The sequence below is a fragment of the Chanodichthys erythropterus genome, chromosome 17, assembly GCF_024489055.1.
Source record: "Chanodichthys erythropterus isolate Z2021 chromosome 17, ASM2448905v1, whole genome shotgun sequence".
Taxonomy (NCBI): domain Eukaryota; kingdom Metazoa; phylum Chordata; class Actinopteri; order Cypriniformes; family Xenocyprididae; genus Chanodichthys; species Chanodichthys erythropterus.
The window spans coordinates 29,217,841-29,238,036 of NC_090237.1; the positions used below are offsets into that span (position 1 = coordinate 29,217,841).

At 39.2% G+C, this 20,196-nt stretch overlaps 1 protein-coding gene across 3 annotated transcripts in view; it reads left to right on the forward strand.

Moving 5' to 3' along the window:
• The first annotated feature begins 4,687 nt into the window (after positions 1-4,687).
• LOC137005449 (sialic acid-binding Ig-like lectin 14) overlaps positions 4,688-20,196 on the forward strand; it is a 48,463-nt gene continuing 32,954 nt past the window's right edge. For 2 of the 3 annotated variants that reach the window (XM_067366364.1, XM_067366366.1), the window contains exons 1-6: positions 4,720-4,885; positions 5,834-5,893; positions 6,443-6,823; positions 7,003-7,299; positions 7,390-7,489; positions 12,444-12,482. In XM_067366364.1, the coding sequence (XP_067222465.1) occupies positions 5,854-5,893; positions 6,443-6,823; positions 7,003-7,299; positions 7,390-7,489; positions 12,444-12,482 (857 nt within the window). In that variant the 5' untranslated portion in view covers positions 4,720-4,885; positions 5,834-5,853. Of the gene's footprint in view, positions 4,886-5,833; positions 5,894-6,442; positions 6,824-7,002; positions 7,300-7,389; positions 7,490-12,443; positions 12,483-20,196 lie in introns of all 3 variants that reach the window. The other variant, XM_067366365.1, reaches the window with a different exon arrangement.

A 20,196-nucleotide genomic window follows, 5' to 3' on the forward strand; every position in this document is an offset into this window, starting at 1 on the left:
TTTCAGCTCTCAGTCAGTGGTGTGACCAGCTTTGTGTTAGATATGTGTTTCTGTTCTTTGAATGGATTGTGGAAATTAAATGAAAAATAGGATTACTGAGCACAATTGATCCTCTGATCCTTTACATCAATTGGTCAGTGATGAAACATTATTCTCACAACCCTTGATCTAATTGAAATGATGTTGATTCAGTAAGCTCTGTCTAAGGATGTGATTGCATCTGAAGAGTTTTCAAAGATTGTCTTATTCAACATTTTCTATATTCTCAAGTGAGATAAACAGAGATTACATGATCAAAAAAACTCTGATCAAGAGTGTATATTAACTATAGGCTACAAAATAATTTTATGCAATTAGATGTTTGCTAATATTTCAATGAACTTATATAAAGGAAAAAGGCTGGCCAGCTGGCAACATTAAACCAACTAAGCTATCTTGCTAAGAGACCATCTTAAACCATAACAGCAGATTATGCCAAGTCTGGACCATCAGGTACCATGATGAATCACTAATTATCACAGTCAGATATCCTATTTTCTGACAGAGTTTGAACTACAGGAGGAGCTGTGTGGATGTTATTGAAATGACTCATAGAACATATTTTCCTTAAATATGTATATTTTGCTGAGTTAGACATGTTCCTGGGTCTGAAAATGTATTGTTAACCATAACCCTACCCCAAAGTCTAACCCTACCCATAAGTTATCTGTAAAATCAGAGGGAAATGATAGGTGAATATCACTAATGTAGAAGCACCTAACCCTTGTAAGCCTAAACTTGACAAAAATGTTGATCCAGGAACATGTCGCACTTGATGAAATCAGATACTGCTTTGCAGCGACATCTCTTCTCTAATGACATGTTTACTGGCATTAGAGCGGGACAACCCATCACTCACATGAGCAATAGCAAAATACAACAAACCAATCAATTCCTGATGGACAAAATCAAGTTTGAGGAAGCTGTTTAATAGAATAGCAAACCTATGTTCTCTCCATTTCAAGTTTTTTTTTTTTTTAAACATCACAGGACAATGTTGTGAAGCAGTAATTTACAAAGAAATCTTATTAAAGGTACAATATGTAAAATTTTTGCAGTAAAATATCCAAAAACCACTAGGCTAGTGTTATATATTTTGTCCAGCTGATTACTAACAATATCTCTAATGTTTTCAACTACTTGTAAATCATGAGAAAATTCCCATTCTAAACAGTGACACGGGGCAGTGCAGTCGCCTGTCAATGACGTCAGTTACCTTTGTTACCGCCTTTACTGACGTAGAAACCACATGACAACTGCCGTGGACAAATGCGGAAGTAGTGGAAGTAGCGTCCAGCAAACCACTAGCTTGCTTCAAGCAGTTCCTTATTTACTTCTTGTACGTTTTATGGTGGATTGTGTTACTTATTTATGGAACATAATTACTGTTTACCATCTGCCGCTGGTTCTGTTGACAAGGACAGCTCCCGTAAACTCATGACCGGAAAAGCGGAAGCGGCGCCGGCGACTGTGTCATAATAAAAGTCCCGCTGCTCGTGCGGCGTGTGTTGATCAATCGCTCCAGCTCCTCGTTCAGCTCCCGCAACACTCGGTCCTGCTCTGCTTCATACTACAGTAACGTTAATAATCGCATCCACGAACATGAGTTCTTCCAAACTCCAATCCCTATTCTTTTGCACCGTCCGTTGAAATGGAGACCACATGTCCCAAGTTTCCGCTCTAAAACTTGGCGTCATCAAACTACGCCTTTGTTTTGAATAGGCTTCTAGCGACCTCTAGCGGAAAAAAATATCACAAATTGTACCTTTAAATCTGTTCTAGTCAGACAAAGTCTATTAATTTTTATTCCTGCTGCTTCTCTGTCTCTTGGACTGCTAGAGGACTTAACATGACTGTAAATTCAAATAGCATTCCTTACTATAAAAACACTACTATGTTTACTTGATTTTAACCAAAATGTTGACTTTATTACAAATTTTTAATTGTTGCTGAAATATTAGAACAGATAGTTCCCATAACTTATATAACAAATATTAATAGACTTTTCACCCATTTCCTTCAGTCATCTGTAAAACTTTATGTTTTTGCAATTCTCTTCATTTTGGTCTAGCCATGCATCAAGAAATCACAGTTTATTGTTTCAAGGGAAGAGAAGTAATACATAGGTCAGTTCTAAAAGATGATCTGATTTCTAACTGAACATTGTTTAGTTAGATGTTTAATTGTCATATTCGATAATATTTTAAAATTTTTGTTTTAACGCTGATGTTATGAACATCTAGTGAAACTTTTAATTGGGTATTTATAACAATATCCTGCAGCTGACAGCGCTTGAGTGACACACAGATTTCAACATTCAGCTTGCAAACCACAACAATGGTAACAATTAAATTTGATTTAAAGTAAATTAAGTACTCTCTACAGTTTTTTTTTTAGTTACTAGAACTCATGTAAGTGAGCTATACTAACAAAGCTTTTCCAGTACAACATACTAATCCTCTTTCACTTTACTAAGTGGTGCAAAAACTTGAGAAAATGAGATCCAGGCAGTTGATGACGTTGAAGAAAGATTATTATTCATTGCAATTAAATGTAGCCTCACATGCAAACTTTAATCGATAATGGAAATATTTAATAAAACCAAAAGGTAAAATAACAATCAGAAAGAAGTAATTGATAGTTAATAATAAAATGTAGAGTATTATAAAATCCAGCGTATTGTATCTAATAGATGAAGTTCAGAATATACAGAAAGAACGAACAATAATTAAGACATTGGCAGATAGGAGAGATGAAGCAGACTCAACTGGTGGCTTAAAAGCCCAATGTTTGCTCTAACTGATCAAGAGTGTCTTAGAACCAAGGAAGGATCGACGAGCACCTCAGTGCTTATAGCAACACAAGGGGAATTCCACAGAGAGACTGATTACATCATCCTACTGATGAAGCACAGAAGAAAGAGATTGAGACTCTGCAGAATTGAGTTGTTTAGATTTATCAAAGGATTTATTTTGTCTATTTAGTTATGTTATTTTACTTAGTTCAAATAATGGAGTCTAGTGTTGATATCAGTTCACAATTCATTTTGGCAGATTAATTTGACTCTTTAATAAAACTGGCTAAAATTCAAGATTAGTGGAAGAAATTTTATCCACCTGAAGGTAAGTCCTCAACCCAGCAAAAGTCCAGGGATGTTCAGGGCCGGGTTCTTTTAGTGGTCCTCGTCGGACCAGCCAGGTGAAGGCTTCCAGTCAATATTCTATGCAGTTATCTGGGGTTAGAGATGTACCCGTAGCTTCATTTAGAGTTGATGTTTTTATATCTAATTTATTCTGTATCCATTTTGTATCTTTTGAAAATTTCATAATGAGTCTATATCAAGACTCAAGTGAGGGAATTGGTGGATCCAAAATGGTCAATATTCATATTCATGCATTTTATTCATATTTATGTTAATCATTTATGGCTTATGCTTTATCAATTTTACTTATATTTATAGAAGTTAATTTTACATATATTTATGTACTCCTACTTTATATATTAATTATCATCATATTTTCAAGTATTTACTTGTTATTGTACCCTTATGGTTATTCTTCTGGTATCTTTAAGAGTATGTATGCTTGTTATATTTAATTGTTCTTCAGGTGTTCCAATGTGACAGGTCATGTTGACACGATTGTGCAAAATATGTCTGTTATTATTTCAGCTGACATGTAACAATGTAAGATTTGCAAAATCCCCTTAAGGGAAATGCCCTATTTCTATTTTCCTCTATTTTTACATTTGACCAGTTTATGACATAATGGGTAAATTCATCTGACCTTTTCTGATCAACGAAAACAAGGTTTGAGTAAATTTCCCTAATCTTATGGTATAAAATTGACTGAGTAATTGATTGTTTAGCTTAATAGCTTTTTTCTCCTTTGCTCTTCTGCTTCATATCTCCTATCTGCCAATGTCTTAATTATTGTTCTTTCTTTCTGTATATACTGAACTTCATCTACTAGATACAATACTCTAAATTTTATCATTAGCTATTAATTACTTCTTTCTGATTGTTATTTTACCTTTTGGTTTAATTAAATATTTCCATTATTGATTAAAGTTTGCGTGTGAGGCTACATTTAATTGCAATGAATAATACAAATTTTTCTTCAACGTCATCAACTGCCTGGATCTCATTTTCTAAAGTTTTTGCATCACTAAGAAAATGTGGAAACAGATTGCACATAGTTTTTTAAGTCTCCATAGATTAAAATGGCAGATTAAAACCACGTTGAGAATAATAGTATACACATTATAACACTGTTAGTTAAATGGAATTCCTCCAGTAATCTTACTGTTAAATCTTAAGTAAAAATGAATAAATATCCTAGACTATGTTAACTAGAATTAACATTAAACTTGATATTTATTACTTAATTTACTTGGGAAGAGTTTGCTTTCTTTACTGTTAGGAGATTAAAAAGTTTTCCCTTTAAGTTTGCTTTACAAAAATTAGGCAATTGGTTTTCAAACCTTTAAGTAAACTGCACTTGTTAGAATTTACAGTGTAGATTAAACGGATATTGTGTGATGGGAGGTGTAAAGCAGCTAAGAACAGGAATTCTGCTTAGTTCAAACCACCTGATGCATATTGCTGTTTGTTTTTTATCAAGTCATAAACATTCATTCTCTTCTAGATTTGAATTTCACTCTGATGTCCAGCGTCCTCAAGGGATTCATGAGAAAATGAGAAATGAAATAAAGGTCTGAATTCTCAGAAATCTGTGGGACACGCTATGCTTCCTGTTCTTTTTTTAAGCAATTTATATCTTTGGTTTGCATTAGAATTCAGTCATTCAGTCAGTAAAGGCACACCAGTCACACTCTGAAAAATAAGGTAGGCTCCCTTTCTTTTTGTAAATAATATCATCAAAATAAAATGAATGAAAAATATTCTAAGCATAGTGATAATATTTCAATCTAAATACAAATGTCTTTGTATATGGAATTTTATGAATATATGATACAAAATATACATACAAAGAACTGCCTTGTGTTATTTCATATATTTAATATGTTCTTCTGTTAATATAATTTAGTGTACAGATACAGTTATTCATTAAAGTTAATTTCTATTATTTATATCATATTTAATTGCTTATTGATTATTGCAAGATGTTTTATCTAGAGTATGATTCATGTTAGATGCATATGTATTATTATTATTTATTTTATTTTTTGCAGATGTAAAAGTCATTTTACTCTTAATTTGCTTGCATTCATATTTCTAGAGAACTGAAACAAGTCATTGTATTAACCTCAATAACAAAATAAAACAAATAAATAAATAAACCTTCACACTTGCCCTCTTAAGCGAGGCCCATATATATATATATATATTTTTATTTTTTTTCTGTTTGATATTATATATATATATATATATATATATATATATATATATATATATATATATATATATATATATTTTTTTTTTTTTTTTCTGTTTGTCCAGTATTGCTTGTGACCTAGTAAGCACAGGCAAATTCTAATCTTAGAATGAAGTTAGACTTGTACATACTTCCCTTCTGTCTCGACTCTTTGACTCATCGGTATTCTCATTGTATTTGCTTCAAGTAATCATTGATTAAATTTGTTTTTACTTTTCAACAAATATCAGTGTCCAACAACCTTGCATCAATATCAATAAATTATCAATTTTTGTTTCCATTTTTTATCTCCTGAGAACTCTCAGATTGATATAGGATCACTATAATCAAAGCCTAAATAAAAAGACTATTGTATGAGCAAAGTAATCAAAATAATCAAAATGATTTTGCCTCTTCAGTTTCTAGAGTCCAGTCCAGCATGGGTGCACGGGCACGAGTTCTTCTCTGCTGGCTTCACGGTATGATTTTAAAGCATTATTTCCCAAAATAAATAAATAAATAAATGAATAAATAAATAAAAAACATTTACCTTTATTTATAAAGCGCTTTTTTACAACGCAAATTGTGCCAACGCAGCTTTACAGTGATAAATGGTATATAATTTTAGCTGCACAGCAGCTCCAGAAGAAAATGGTGTCATTTACCAACTTAGGTAAATTCAGTATTTATTTATTTATTACGTTAAAATCAATAGTTATTAATTTAGCTAATTTATCTATATATATATCAGCACTGGAGAAAACAGTGATATCATCGTCCAGTAGTTCAGTTCACATACAATGGTGTTGAGGCAGGCAGATCAAAAACATTTTTGAATATCAAGTGTCCCTAACTAATATGAATAATATGAATATATGAATTATATAATAGGAATTATATGAATAATTTTTTTAAAGATTATTTAAAAACATTATTTCTATTAAAAATTTGAGTGTACATTTTTTCAAGTTTAAACTTCACTTGTTGTATTATTATTAATTCATTCATTCATTCATTTTTTTTTGCAGTTGTTTGTCTTGTTGTGTTTGGAGATGTTTGGAAGGTGAAGGTAGAGTCTGAAATGGAGGCTCTGGTCTCATCTTGTGTCGTGTTGCCCTGTTCATTCAAATACCCTGCTGAACAACAGCCCTCCAGTCGTATTAAAGGCATGTGGCACATGAAGGACAAATGGGAGGATTTCATCTATCACAATGATCCTACAAAGGTTCTAGACAATTTCAAGGGTCGTACAAAATTGTTAGGGTCACTGGGTGCTTTAAACTGCTCCTTGGAGATTGATGAAGTCAAAAACCATGACAACGGCCCGTATTGTTTCAGGGTGGAATTAGAGACATCTAAAATAGACAAGTACTCCTTTGTGGATAACTGTGTGAGAATTAATATGATTGGTAAGTGTGCTTTTGAGCTCTTAACCTATAATTACAACTCCTAAATATGGTACAAAGCTAACTAAAAAATGGAAAGAGTCCAAATGATGTTTTTGTAACTACAGTTAGTAAATAAGATAAATTTTTGCCTTTATTTACTATGTGAAATATATGTTTTGTCATTCAAAATATGTGTATAGAGCAAGCATCAAAACCAGAGCTGCAGGCTGAGATGTCTGTGAAAGAGGGTGAACCCACAGTCTTCAAATGCTCTGTCCAGCACACCTGTCCATCCCATCAGCCCACACTCAGCTGGAGCCACCCTGGAAATGTCATCATGAGCTATAAGGACATTGGTCATGGAAAATGGGAGGCAGAATCTCTCCTTACCTTCACCCCAACAAAAGAGGATAATCACAACTCTATCACATGCACTGTCAAGTACCACGGGAGTGTCCGGGGTGAAATGCAAGCCACACAGCCTATCTTTGTGAAAGGTATAACAATAAAACTCTTCTGTGTATATATTGTTATAAGTGACAATTTTAAGTAATTAAGTGATTTTTTTTTTTTTTTTTTTTAACCAGAACAAGCAACTCTCAACCACATCCTCATACCAACCATCTCTGGTCTTGGAGCTGCTCTTTTGGTTGGAGTACTGTGTTTCTTCGTTGTCAAGAGATACAAGTGAGTCTGCATATGATTTTAAAATAAATATCAATGAGTAATATTAAGGAATGCATTCCTGAAAATATCTGATATGAGTAAATTCCTTATATTGAGTAAATGTAAAATTTGAGTAAATTTCATAATATGATGTATAACTGGTTTCTTTTAAAGATCCCCTGTAGTGAAAATCAAGTTTTTAATGTTGTTTATATGCCTATGTAGTGTTTTTAATATGCTTTAAGACAAACCATGTGCAAATTCATAAGTCAGCACCATTGCTGAGTATTTTATGTTTAAAACTGCAGTAAACCAAAAACCTGCAGTTTGAAATCGCGGGTGTTTGTGACAACATAGACTACCTTGTAACCAGTCACAACTACGTGCCGGCAGGCTTTAGCATATCATTAACTATGACTGCTCTGAAGCTGGAAAGTCACGAGTGAAGCTAGGTTATCCCGGTAAATCTTCTGTTGATATGAAAAATTGTGTAGATTTATCAATATAGTGAGTCTATTACGATGTTATGATGAACTATATGCCTTTCTCCAATGATGTTCTGAGTTGTTCAAAGTGATTGTAAGGATACTGATTGTTAGAAGGTAGATGTCTGACTCTGTCTGAGATGAAGAACGGGAACGGTGTTTGTAACATTAGCAACACAGTATTAGCTGTTTAATAACATAGTCAATCAAAAGGCTAATCATATTAATTAAAGGTGCCCTAGAACGTTTTTGTCACAAGATGTAATATAAGTCTAAGGTGTCCCCTGAATGTGTCTGTGAAGTTTCAGCTCAAAATACCACATAGATTTTTTTTTAATTAAGTTTTTTAACTGCCTATTTTAGGGCATCATTATAAATGTGCCGATTCAGGCTGCTGCCCCTTTAAATCGTTGCGCTCCCCACCCCTGAGCTCGCAACTGCCTTAAACAGCATAAATAATGTTCACACAGCTAATATAACCCTCAAAATGGATCTTTACAAAGTGTTCGTCATGCATGCTGCATGCATGCATCGGATCATATAGTATTTATTTGGATGTTTACATTTGATTCTGAATGAGTTTGATAGTGCTTCGTGGCTAAAGCTAACATTACACACTGTTGGAGAGATTTATAAAGAATGAAGTTGTGTTTATGCATTATACAGACTGCAAGTGTTTAAAAATGAAATAGCCACGGCTCTTGTCTCCATGAATACAGTAATAAACGATAGCAAATGGAATGATTTTTGGTGACAAATCTTATTTTGATATATATATTTTGGGAAAATGCTTTGAAATTTTTCAAAACCTCAAAAATACACTGTGGGCAAATTCTTTCGTTATGTTCATGGCTGAAAACATCCACTAAATTAAACTGCTGTAAAAATGTATCAGATACATTTTTTTTTTTTTTCAATTTTTTTTTGCATAAATCTGTTAATCAACCTCAGTCCTGATCAAAACTACTAAATGTTTAAAAAAATCAAAGATTTTTACTTTTTTATTGCCAAGTTTATAAATTATGTCACTGATTTGCGTGAAAAAAAAACACAAAAAATGACTTATTTTCAATATAAAAAGTGATTGTGGACTGGATTTTTTTTTTTACCTTTTATCACAGTCTTGGACATGTCAAAGATTAGTAACAACAATGGTTTTGATGCATTGTTAGTTTTTGTGCAGCATCAGATTTAATTTTTTCCCCCCTCATTTATTGTTCGTGGCTGTTTTTGCCCCATTGACTTCCATTATAACGACATTTTTTGATTGCAAAGCCATGACACCATAAAATCATGCATTCTTGATTGATGGTGGTTTTCCCTGTTGGGAAGAGGTAAAATTTCTCACCTCTCATTGATCACCAGGTGGCGCCATTAACACTTTAGATAGGCCTGTGCAAAAAAAAGCTTAGTTACTGGCTTTTATATGGAATTATATGGAGTATAACAGCATATTATAGTGTGTGTGTGTGAGAGAGTAAGACCTTTGCGCACTTACCTTGAAAATATGACTCAAAATATGCACTTCAGCTCTCAGAACTACATGGAGTAAACAAAAACAAAGTAAGTGTATTTATGCACCTGTTGCCTTTTGATAGTGAGAATGTGTGAAATGCTTTGTCTTTTCTTGATGGTAAAGCCAGTTTAAAACCATAAAAAATCCTTCAGTGATACACTTTTCCATTTTTTTCTGTAAAAAATCTACTCTGTATCAAATTTATGAACTTAATTTATTATGAACCAAAGTGGAACAACTCCACTTTCTCATTGTGAGGCGCCCATGGAGGTCAATCATCTCCTCTGTAAAAAAAAAACAGATTGAACACAGAATCCACGTTCAGGACCCTTGCGATGGCATAAAGGCAGGACCACACCAAGCCGACGGTCAGCCGTTGGGCAGATTTTGTTCCTCAGCCGACTAAGTTTTCTCAGTGTGTTCCTCACTGTCGGCTGAAGTTGGTCCCTGTCAGCTTTTTTTCGGTCGATTCGACATGTTGAATCGGCATCGGAGCTCGTCATCCGTGGGGTCATCTGGTCATTCTGATTGGCTGTTTAGCTACTGCCACATGCTGGTACGGAAAGGCATTTCATCTTATGGAGGCGCTAAATGGACGTGCTACTTGGCCGTCAGCTGTCGAGCGTCGGTTTGGTGTGTCAGGGCAACTTTGGACCCAGACCTTGCCGACGTGAGCCAACCTCGCAGTCTGCTTTCGTCGCCACTAGTTCGTCGGTGTCGGCTTTGTGTGTTCCTGCCTTAATGCGTTGGCCCTGGAGTCACACAGCAGGATGGCATGCAAGTGTTTAAATCCACTTACCTTATTTTTGTTTAGTCTGTACTTCTCACCATCAAAAGGCAGCAGGTGCATAAATACACTTACTTTGTTTTTGTTTACTCCATGTAGTTCTGAGAGCTGAGGTGCATATTTTTAGTCATATTTTCAAGGTAAGTGCGCAAAGGTCTTACTCTCTCTCACACACACACACACACACACACTATAATATGCTGTTATACTCCATATAATTCCATATAAAAGCCAGTAACTAAGCTTTTTTTTTGCACAGGCCTATCTAAAGGTTTAATGGTGCCACCTGGTGATCAACTGTAAAAATGAGAATTTTTACCTCTTCCCAACAGGGAAAACCACCATCAATCAAGAATGCATGATTTTATGGTGTCATGGCTTTGCAATCAAAAAATGTGGTTATAATGGAAGTTAATGGGGCAAAAACAGACATGAACAATAAATGAGGGAGAAAAAATTAAAATCCGATGATGCACAAAAACTAACAATGCATCAAAACCAATGTTGTTACTAATCTTTGACATGTCCAAGACTGTGATAAAAGGTAAAAAAAATCCAGTCCACAATCACTTTTTATATTGAAAATAAGTCATTTTGTGTGTTTTTTTCCCCCAAATCAGTGACATCATTTATAAACTTGGCAATAAAAAAGTAAAAATCTTGAATTTTTTTTTAAACATTTAGTAGTTTTTATCAGGACAGAGGTTGATTAACAGATTTATGCAAAAAAAATTGAAAAAAAAAAAAAAAAACATTTATCTGATACATTTTTACAGCAGTTTAATTTAGTGGATGTTTTCAGCCAAGAACATAACGAAAGGGTAGTGAATTCGAACAATGCACAAGGGTTAACAGTACATTAGCAACATGCTAACGAAACATTTAGAAAGACAATTTACAAATATCACTAAAAATATCATGTTATCATGGATCATGTCAGTTATTATTGCTCCATCTGCCATTTTTCGCTATTGTCCTTGCTTGCTTACCTAGTCTGATGATTCAGCTGTGCACATCCAGACGTCCTGCCCTTGTCTAATGCCTTGAATGGCTAACATATGCAAATATTGGGGGCGTACATATTAATGATCCCGAATGTTACGTAACAGTCAGTGTTATGTTGAGATTCACCTGTTCTTCAGAGGTCTTTTAAACAAAAGATTTATATAAGAAGGAGGAAACAATGGACTTTGAGACTCACTGTATGTCATTTCCATGTATTGAACTCTCGTTATTCAACTATGCCAAGGTAAATTCAATTTTCAGTTCTATAGCACCTTTAATGACAGATTAATGACAGAACCGTCGCAAGGGATATGACAAGTGTGTGAGCGCATAGGGGCTTACGCCAAAGTAAAATGACAGCTGACTTGAAGTAAAGCCAATAAAGTTCATGATTTTGCCCTTCTAAATATTTTAATACTATAAAACATAGTTAAAACAATATTGCTCTTAGCGTGACCGTGTGACCGTGATTCATGTGCATATGTCAGTCAGTCTGGAATCGCACGTCAAGTTCTGAGAGAGCTATTCAGTCCATTATAAGGGAAAAAATAATTTACTACATGGGGACTTTAACACACACACACACACACACACACACACACACAAAGAAAACTGCACACCAAACAAATTAAAAGTTCAAGATCCACTGAAAAGTAGTTTACTTATTCTCATATGACAAGTGACAACAGAAGCAGTTGTCTAATTTTGTTAAGATTTAAGCACTGAATATAGTCCAAGATGAACTGAAACATTTTTCTTTTCTTTTTTGCGCACACTCACATTTTTTGTTCGTGCTCTTTGGTATTCTTTTCTTTTTTTCCCCTTTTTTAATATTTTGTAAACTGAATCTATGCACCCATAACATATTGTTCATTTACATATCAGTGCAGGACTTATTATTATTTTAAAACACTGCACTTATACAGTATGTGATCATTTGATAATGCATTATGACAGTGTTACAAAACTCCAGTCCTCAGGACCTTCCTGCCAGAATGAATTAGATGTCTCCCTATTTGACACACTAAGAAGCTGATGAGTTGAATCAGGTGTTTTAAATAGTGAGACATTAAAAGCATTCTGGTAGGTTGGTCTCAAGGACTGGAGTTGAGAAACACTGCATTACAACATTTTGGTATCTTTCAGTAATATTTTGTTTCAAATCACCCAAATCATTCACAGGAAGCGCATTGCAGATCTCCAATCCAGAAACGACAATGGGTGAGTATTAACAGCAGTTCTAACATTATAGATGTTATTATTCTGATTTTAAAATGTGTGGCTTTGAGTCCATGTCTGTGAACTTTGAGTTATGTATAGTGTACTCCAAAAAGCTGATAAATGCAAGTGAATGAGTAGGATGTTACTATGGCAGTTACAAGTTAACCTTGTGGTAAGATAAACAGTAGTTTCTCTAAAAGAAATACGGTAAACCTTATTCTGAATTCAACAAATAAACCAAGAGATTATTTGTTATTTACTGATATCAGCTATGCAAAATCTAATTTAAATTAGATAATCATATACTGACATATACACTAATGCCAAGGCCTCTGGAAAGAGGTTTGGTGAGTGATATTTACATCTGCCTGGTCGTGCTAAATTCAAGGATGACATCTTCCACTTGTTGAGCTGAGCAGCGTTGCAGTGGGAAGAAAGGAGTTGGAATCCGTTTCACAGCCTTGATCATGAAGTAATGTTCTGTAAACTGAACTTGATTGTGAACGTTGAACACCTGGAGCACAGAGAAGGTCCTTTTCCTGGAACATGCAGAAGAAGCCTTGAAGGTTATGATGTCTGTACAGACAATCCTTGTTCTCTGGAACACACAGACGGGAGGATCTTTAGATTCTGTAGTCAGTGCAGATCCGGGCAGTCTGGAACACACAGATCTGGAGGATCTCTGATGAGAGGATTTTGAAGTTGGTGCAGAAGATATTTTGAAGATGGGGGGGCTAAGCTTGTAGTTGTTGTCTCTGGTGCCGTTTTCAAACTCCCCAAATTCACTTCTTGCAGAACTGACTTGTTTCTTACTTTAGAACTTCAGAGTCTTGAGAGAGCAACTTCACAACTCTGTGGAGTTGGACTTAGCTTAGCACATCTTGGGACCGGAAGCCTGGAACCAGAACAGGAAACTGCAGCAACCCAACTTGAACAATTCTCTGTCTCAGAAACCAGTCTTTAACCTGTCCCTAGAAGGAGGGAAATGCACCTTTCAGATCCAGTGTTTTGATTAGCTGATGCTGTCAGAGGTGGCCACTGGATGGCCCCCCTCTTTCATGAGGTTCATTTGCATAGCTTAAAGTTCATGTTTAGAACAAAGGCCCTAAGGTTTTTCCTATGAATAATTCACTTCCCAAACCAATTTCAGATTAACCTAGGCATCATGCTGAAAACATAAAGACCAAACATCATTGAGTTATATTGAACTTTTACCTATGCATTCATGTATACCTTACCAGGCAAGCTTGTATATTTTGCATGTACACAAACAACAGTCATTACGTATATAGAGTTCTGATAATAGAAATAGAGAGGATTTGCTCCATTTTGTCCACTGTGTGTCTATTTTGTGTCATTTGTGACTTTGAGCCACATGGCAAACTTGTTTGGTGAGTGGAGTTCAGACAGGAACCCACACTAGCAGAAGGCAATCCAGAGAAACACGGCTTGATGAGAATCCTTACTCGAACAGACAAACTCACAGGACACAGGGAACAAAGGAAGAACTGCTGGGAACACGAGACCACAAACATGAACACCAGAACGATCTGACAAAGAACACAGCAAAAACACGACTACATATAGGACAGATAACGAGACGCGCCTGTGGCTGATCAGCGCAGTTAGTCACCATAGCAACGCTAATGACTAACTGACACTGACAGCATCTAAACACAACACACACTCACACGAAGACAGAGCGAGAATGAGTCAGTGAACCCAGGAACTGTGACAGTTCCTCCACACCAAACTCGCTCATCCATGTCTTAATGGACCTTGCTTTGTGCACTGGCACTGGTCATGTTGGAACAGGAAAGGGTCATCCCCAAACTGTTCCCACAAAGTTGGGACCATGAAATTGTCCAAAATGTCTTGGTATGCAGAAGCATTAAGAGTTCCTTTACACGCTTAACACCACTGCATCCAATGCTTTGCATTGCATTTGGTGATGTAAGGCTTGGATGCAGCTCGGCCATGGAAACCTATTCCATGAAGCTCTCTACTCACTGTTCTTGAGCTAATCTGAAGGCCACATGAAATTTGGAGTTCTGTAGCTATTGACTCTACAGAAAGTCGGCGACTCAAAATCATACAGTCACTGCAACATGCTAACGATCCATCTCTGAGGATCCTTAACAGGGAATTTGTGAAATGTTAAATTTTAAATGTTAAACATCTCCCTTTGATGTTGGAGCTTGTAATCTCAAGACTTTGTTGAAGCCTAGTTGAAGCAACCTGGAAATTCACACAAATTCACCATTTTAAGACTAAAATAATAAAATATAGAGTATAGCTCAAAAAATTCGCTTATTCACGTGGATTTCCTTTGCTGTACACAACTTGGTTCTCGCGAGACCAGCATTTTCTCACCAGTGCTCACACTGCACCTGCGTCCTACGTCAAGTCAAGTCAAGTCACCTTTATTTATATAGCGCTTTTTACAATGCAGATTGTGTCAAAGCAGCTTTACATTGATAACTGGTACATAATTTGGCTGCACAGCAGCTCTTAAATAATAGTGTCAATGCAGGCAGATCAGAAGCACTGTTGAATAAATGTCAAGAATACTATTGAATATCAAATGTCAAGTGTCCCCAACTAAGCAAGCCAAAAGCGACAGCGGCAAGGAACCCAAACTCCATCAGGTGGCAAACAAGTGGAAAATAGGTGTTAAAATGGAGAAAAAAAAACCTTGGGAGAAACCAGGCTTAGTCGGGGGGCCAGTTCTCCTCTGGCGAACAGTGCTTTGTTACAATCAAGTTGCTATCATAAGTTTGATAGGATCGCAACAATCAAAGTATTTATTTCAGTTCCATCCAGTTGAGGATCATATTCATCACGCCGGTATGGACGGTCTGTTGAGGAACTGTGCTACTGGCTGTCGTGTCGATGAGGCCTTCACAATGGATGATCCATTTGACTCGATCTCTGCTGATACTTCAGGGCTGCGTTGTGGTCGTGTCCAGTTGAGGATCGTATTCATCACGCCGGTATGGACGGTCTGTTGAGGAACTGTGGCACTGGCTGTCGTGTTGATGATGTCTTCACAATGGATGATCTAGTTGACTCGATCTCTGCTGATACTTCAGGGCTGCGTTGTGGTCGTGTCATGGCACTGGTCCTTGGTCTCAGCTGGATACGGCCCAGATCCGGTTGACTACGGTAAACCTCGGGATAAACAAAGACTGATATTATCGTAGATGCCATTCTTTTTCTGATGTAACGAGTACATCTGGTGTTATAGGAAGTGTTCCCGGTTCCGGCTGACCTAATTTATGCAGCCTAATAATCCTTTAATGGATTTGAAAATATAAATTGATAATGTGGTATGTGTATGCCAGGTTAAAGAGATGTGTTTTTAGTCTAGATTTAAACTGACAGAGTGTGTCTGCTTCCCGAACAATGCTAGGAAGATTGTTCCAGAGTTTAGGTGCCAAATAGGAGAAGGATCTACCGCCTGCGGTTGATTTTGATATTATAGGTATTATCAGCTGGCCTGAATTCTGAGATCGCAATAAACGTGAAGGACTATAATGTATTAAGAGCTCACTTAGGTACTGGGGAGCTAAACCATTTAGTGCTTTGTAAGTAATTAGCAAGATTTTAAAATCTATAAGATGTTTAACAGGAAGCCAATGCAGTGATGACAGAACTGGGCTAATATGGTCATACTTCCTAGTTCTAGTAAGAACTCTAGCTGCTGCATTTTGTACGAGCTGTAGTTTATTTATCAAGCGAGCAGAACAACCACCCAGTAGAGCATTACAGTAGTCTAGCCTTGAGGTCATAAACGCATGAACTAACTGTTCTGCATTTTTCATTGAGAGCATATGTCGTAGTTTAGATATATTTTTCAGATGGAAGAATGCAGTTTTACAGATGCTAGTAACATGGCCTTCAAATGAAAGATTGGTATCAAAGAGCACACCCAGGTTCCTAGCTGACGACAAAGACTTAACAGAGCAGCCATCAAGTGTTAGACAGTATTCTAGATTATTGCGTGAAGAAGTTCTCGGTTCAAAAATTAGAATCTCTGTTTTTCCTGAATTTAGTAGTAGGAAATTACTGGTCATCCAGTTTTTTATATCAGCTATACATTCTGTTAATTTAGCGAATTGGTGATTTTCGTCAGGGCGCGAAGAAATATAGAGCTGAGTATCATCAGCGTAACAATGAAAACTAATGCCATGCTTCCTAATGATATCTCCCAACGGTAGCATGTACAGAGTAAAAAGCAACGGTCCTAGTACTGAGCCTTGCGGTACTCCATATTTAACTTGTGATTGATATGACATCTCATGGTTTACCACTACAAACTGATAATGGTCAGATAAGTATGATTTGAACCATGCCAATGCAATTCCACTAATGCCAACATAATTTGAGTCTGTTTAGAAGAATATTGCGATCAATAGTGTTAAATGCAGCACTAAGATCCAGTAACACTAATAGAGAGATACAACCACGATCTGATGATAAGAGCAAATCATTAGTAACTCTAATAAGAGCAGTCTCAGTACTATGGTATGCTGTTTTTAGGGCCTGAGTGTGCTCATTGTACCATAGTGTTGGATTAATTTCCTTAATCTTTTTTAAACGCAAAGGAGCAACTGAATCTAATGTGCTGGAAAAGAGAGAGTCAATAGTTTCTGTTGCAATATCGAGGTTTTCTAAGCTGTCTGGTATGCTTAGGCGATGAAACTGATCAGGAAGATTATTTATATAGCAATCTTTAGTTGTAGAAGTGATGGTTCTACCATATTTATGGCGGGGAGGCAGTTTAGCCGCTTTCGCTAAATGTAATATACACGAGACTAGATAATGATCTGAGATGTTGTCACTCTGCTGCAGAATTTCAACGGCATCAATATCGATTCCATGTGACAATATTAGATCTAAAGTATGATTACGACAATGAGTGGGTCCCGACACGTGTTGTCTAACACCAATAGAGTTTAGAATGTCTGTAAATGCCAATCCTAATGAGTCTTTTTGATTATCTACATGGATATTAAAATCACCAACAACAAGGACTTTATCTGCAGCTAGTACTAATTCTGATAGAAAATCGGCAATCTCTTTGATAAAGTCTGTTCCCTTTCAGTCGGTCACGTTCGACGTACGTCAGTAGTGACCGACGAATTGGGATATCGCTTAGAGAGCCCTATCATCTTCGTGTAAACTAAAACAAGCCAATGGAATTGGCGTGCGATATTTGCATAATGCGCACCGCCCCCGTCAGGTGTATATAAATAGGAAGCAGATGCAATCGCACTCTGTCTTTCGCTTCGGAGCCATTCACTGGTGTCCTGTTTTAGAAGACTCCTTTCTTTGTTTGTTTTATTCTAAAACATTGCCTCAGAAGAGGATTTACAGCGAGCTTTCAGTGCTGGTGAAAGGGCACGTTTAGCGATTTGGGCCGGTTCCTCGGTGTGTCAGGGAGTGGTGTACCTGACACATCGCGTCGCTCCCTGGGTGCTTCAGCACGAGTGAGTTGACTTCCCCTTCTAAAAGAGCTTTACAGACGAACCCTGACAGTATGTCATTTCGTCTGTGCGTTAATGGGTGCGGTCGTTCCCTGGTCCCTGCTGATGGGCACAATCGTTGCATCTCGTGTTTGGGCATTCTGCACGCTGAGGCAGCTTTTGTGGATGGTTCATGTTCCCATTGCGGGAACATGACTATCGCGATGCTGAGGTCGAGACTCTCCTTCCTGAAGTCTCAGGAAGCGGGGGTCCCCTCTCCTATGCCGCGTACGACCGTTTTTTCCGGCCCCGGGAACCGGAATGACGGTACGGCGCTGTATAGGAAGGGTGACCTGAGGATTACGGTCAGGGCTTCCCCGCCGAGCGGAAACGCTCCTCGGGCCCCTGCCGCCTCATCAGCACCGCAACCCATCGTGCCACCGTTGGTTTCCGCTGGGCCCTCTACGGACTGTCCAGCCGTTACCTTTGGTGTGCTGCCGGCGGATCGGATGTCGATCGCTGCATCGGAAGGTGAGCCTGAGTCCTCGGGGGAGGATTCGGACGCGCTGCCGCCCGGGATGGTAGCGTTGCCCGAGTCGGATCCCGAGCTCACGGCTGTGCTCTCCCGGGCCGCCTTGTGCGTCGGGCTTGAGTGGAACCCTCCACCCTGTCCCGGCCCATCTCGGTTGGACGATTGTTACTTGGCGGGGGGTCGCGCTGGTCAAATCCAGCGTCCCGCCCCAATGCCTTTCTTCCCGGAAGTACACGATGAGGTGACCAGGTCTTGGCAAGCTCCGCATGGGGCTCGTACAGGGCCTGGTCCCTCGTCCGCCTTCACCTCCCTGGACGGCGGGCTAGCCAGGGGGTACGCGAAGATCCCGCCAGTCGAGCGGTCTGTTGCGACGCAGTTGTGTCCAACGGCCGCTGGCTGGCGCGGTGAGCCGCGTCTCCGGTCCCAGGCCTGTGAATTCTCAGCCGGTCTGACTGAGAAAGCTTACAGTGCCTGTGGGCAGGCTGCCTCTGCCCTGCACGCGATGGCCCTTTTGCAGGTCTTTCAGGCAAAAGCGCTGTCACAGATGCCCCAGGAAGGTCCTGACCAACAGCTGCTTGGGGAGCTGCGCGCTGCCACTGACCTTGCCCTCCGGGCAACGAAGGTGACAGCGTGTTCTGTTGGCCAGGCGAAGTCTACTCTGGTAGCCCAGCAACGCCACCTCTGGCTGACCTTGGCAGACATGAGGGAGACCGACAAACATCGGTTCCTGGATTCCCCCGTGTCTCCGGTCGGCCATTTCGGCGACGCGGTGGAGAGCTGTGCCCAACAGTCCTCCGCTGCACAGAAGCAGGCTGAGGCTATCAGACATGTCATGCCACGGCGGTCCGCTGCTGCCTCCACCCAGCCGCCCGTGGCTCAGCCTCAGCCCGCTCGTCGCCGAGGGCGCCCGCCTGCGTCTTCCTCCGCCCCTGCTAAGTTGGCAAAGCAGCAGCCTACACCAGCCAAACAGCAGGGTGCCGGGCGCGGACGACCTGGAGCGGAAGGTTCCTGCCCTTTGGGAGAGTATTCCATCTGCTCTCCCACCCCCGGAGGAGGGGAATTTTGTGGCGGCTGTCCATCTACCGCCGCTGGCTCTCCGGAGTCCAGCGGTACCCACTTTGCCACAAAAAGAGCAGTTTCCTCAAACTCCAGGTCACAACTGGGGGTGTCTGCCAGTGTGCCAGACTCCGCCTCGCCGCTGACAGCTCCCTCCCCATTCGCCAGCAGGTGGCAGTGTGATGGTGCAGACCACGTCCCGTGCGCCGTCTCCCATGCACACTGCTGCCTCGCAGAGTCCGACCCCACTCCGGGCCGCCCTCAAGCCGTCCGAGTCGGGTCCCTCTCTGCCTTGCTGCCCCACCCCCGGTGCGTCTGTGGTGCCTTTGGTCCCGCTGGCTCAGTGTCTGGAAGCGTGGATAGCACTCCCCAGCCTGTCCAGTGGACTCATTCATACTATCAGACTCGGCTATGCGATTCAGTTCGCCCGGCGTCCCCCGGTCTTCAGGGCTGTCCACTTCACTCAGGTGTCGTTGGACAGTGCACCTGTTCTCCGGGTGGAGGTTGCTGTCCTCCTGGCGAAGGATACAATCAAGCCGGTCCCTCCAGCCGATATGAAGTCAGGGTTCTACATCCCCTACTTCATTGTACCGAAAAAGGGCGGTGGGCTACGGCCGATCCTGGACCGTCCCCAGGATTGGTTTGCAGCAATAGACCT